The sequence below is a fragment of the Fopius arisanus genome, unplaced genomic scaffold (assembly GCF_000806365.1).
Source record: "Fopius arisanus strain USDA-PBARC FA_bdor unplaced genomic scaffold, ASM80636v1 scaffold00794, whole genome shotgun sequence".
NCBI lineage: Eukaryota > Metazoa > Arthropoda > Insecta > Hymenoptera > Braconidae > Fopius > Fopius arisanus.
Window position 1 is genome coordinate 1 of NW_011888533.1, and position 2,203 is coordinate 2,203.

The following is a 2,203-nucleotide window of genomic DNA, read 5'->3' on the forward strand; positions in this document are numbered from 1 at the left end:
GTCCCCATCTCGTAATGTTTTTCCAGCTGAGAAAAGACTAACATTCCACTTATGCTACGTAAATTGCACAAATAGGAAGTATTGTAATGTTGTCATTCTTGAGTGGAGTAGAAGCAAAATTCAAATCATTACATTCCATCCAGTGACCAGTCATCCTGCGACAGTAAGCTATGAAGTGATCGTCAGTCTTTCGATAGTGGATTACACCAATCAGTCTGAAAAAAAAATTGGGGATTGAGGATACTCTTCTCAGAAATAGATATATGGAGACTAGGAACGTCACTCACCGATATATCTTGCCCAGGTACAACTCCGCTGGAATATTGCTCAGGTGGCATTCCAAACCATGTTTCTGTTTGTAATCAAGCCTGACATCCAATTCAATCAATAAAGTGTTGTTCAAGACAGTACTTTCACCTACTGTACCACCACAATGAGACTGCGTACACTTCCGGGAGCGTTGAAGAATGATAGCCCTAGCCAGAGCTTCGAAACCTTGTTCGGCTATCATTATAGGATCGACTGGCAGAAAATCAACAGTGCTAGATTTTTGGATCGAGCAATTTTGATTAAGGCATTGACTAGTCCGAGTTCCATTTCGTTCAAGATCAAACTTACTCCAAATGCTACATATTGCATCTTTAACATTTAGACGCACTGGTGTTATGCTTGTAGCATTTTTCTGCACTTTAACGGGGTAGAATTGAGCTAGAAGGGCACACCGACGATGGAGAATTAAAGTGGTTGGCCCAGATTGCATAAATTCAACGATGAACTGTAACAGTTCATTCTTTGATGACTTCATTCTCAGCTTATAAGCTGTATCATCCATAGCAGCAGATTGTAGAATGTGTACGATGGAGTCGAAGCCACACGATTCCTCAACATGAACTCTCATACCATTATATTTCACGTAAGGGCATATCAGACCATTGGGGAGGAAAAATTCTTTCTGTTTAGAACCACCTCTTTCATTCAAAATCCTAATTTCGGGGTATGGTGCAAAATATCCTTGACGTTCTTTCGATTTTGATATTTTATCCAGCTTCTTTTCAGATTGCACATCTGTACAACGTTCTTCCGATTTTGTTGTTAGAATTTGTGGTTTCGATACCTCAGGACTCTTTGGTGAAACGGGGATTTCTATTTGCGATGAGTTGGCATATGAATGATCTAGTAGAGGAGTACTTGAGAATATTTGAGAGCAAGAGTTCTTATCCCATTTCGAATGGATCCATGAAGGATTTTCTTCTAGAACTGAACTAGCATTGTTGTTGATCTCAACGAAATTATTCAATATTTCTTCAGTGAGGAGATAATCCTTCAGATTATCCCTCTGCAAATCAAGAACGTGTGAACTAACTTCAGCAGTATTAGGACATTTGTCAGGGGATTCTTCTGGAAGTCCTTGAGCACCGATGGACACATCCTGGCAAAAAAATTTCTCCTCATCATTAACAATGCCACGCCATTGCATTTGAGTGAGAAAGTCAGAATCCATTTCACGGGGGTCATCCCAATTATGATTTATTTTCGCTATATTGTCCTCAACTCTATTGTCAGTATTTTCCTGCAATTCATCTTTTTGAATATTCACTAGATTCTTGTCTTTACAACTTACCTCCTGATTATTGTTCAACAAATCGTCTGATAGATTGCCACTGACACTTGATGCATCCATCTCTCTCATTTCTTTCTTCTGACTCTTTCCAGGGCTTTCCTTTGGTTCACCTTTTTCACCTTCTGAAGAGTCTGGATGAGCTGGGAGATTAGTAGGTCCGGGTGCGTTATGCACGAATTTCTTCAATTCTTTAGACATATAGATATTACCACTGAGGATATCGTCCAAAAGCTTCTTCAAGAATACATGACAAACACATGGCAATGTCATATTCTGGAAGACTCCGTTCCTGACAGCATTGAAGTAGCCCTCCTGATATGCTGATGAAGCATGTTTCTCACCATTTGGTATAGCTGCACCGGTCCAAAGTGGAAATTCTTTCCCAACCCGTTCCAAATCATCGATAAATGGAGGTAGATAGAAAGGATTTTCCAAGTCACCGGGAATTTTCTCTGGATTTTCTGGTTTCACTGACGATATCAGATCTTTGATCCATTGGTGTGTCACTGTCGATTTTCGTCCTGAGCACGATTCTTCAGGCAGTGGGTCAAAGTTATAAGGAATCTCCGATTCGTTATTCCC

General features: G+C 40.1%; 1 protein-coding gene across 1 annotated transcript; it reads right to left on the bottom strand.

The window, feature by feature from the left end:
• Positions 1-6: 6 nt before the first annotated feature.
• Positions 7-2,203, bottom strand: LOC105273072 (uncharacterized; the record flags this gene model as incomplete). Its single annotated transcript, XM_011315308.1, is given in 2 exon segments — positions 7-215; positions 288-2,203. Coding segments are annotated over 2 exon segments (2,082 nt in total), but the record flags the coding sequence as incomplete, so codon positions are not given.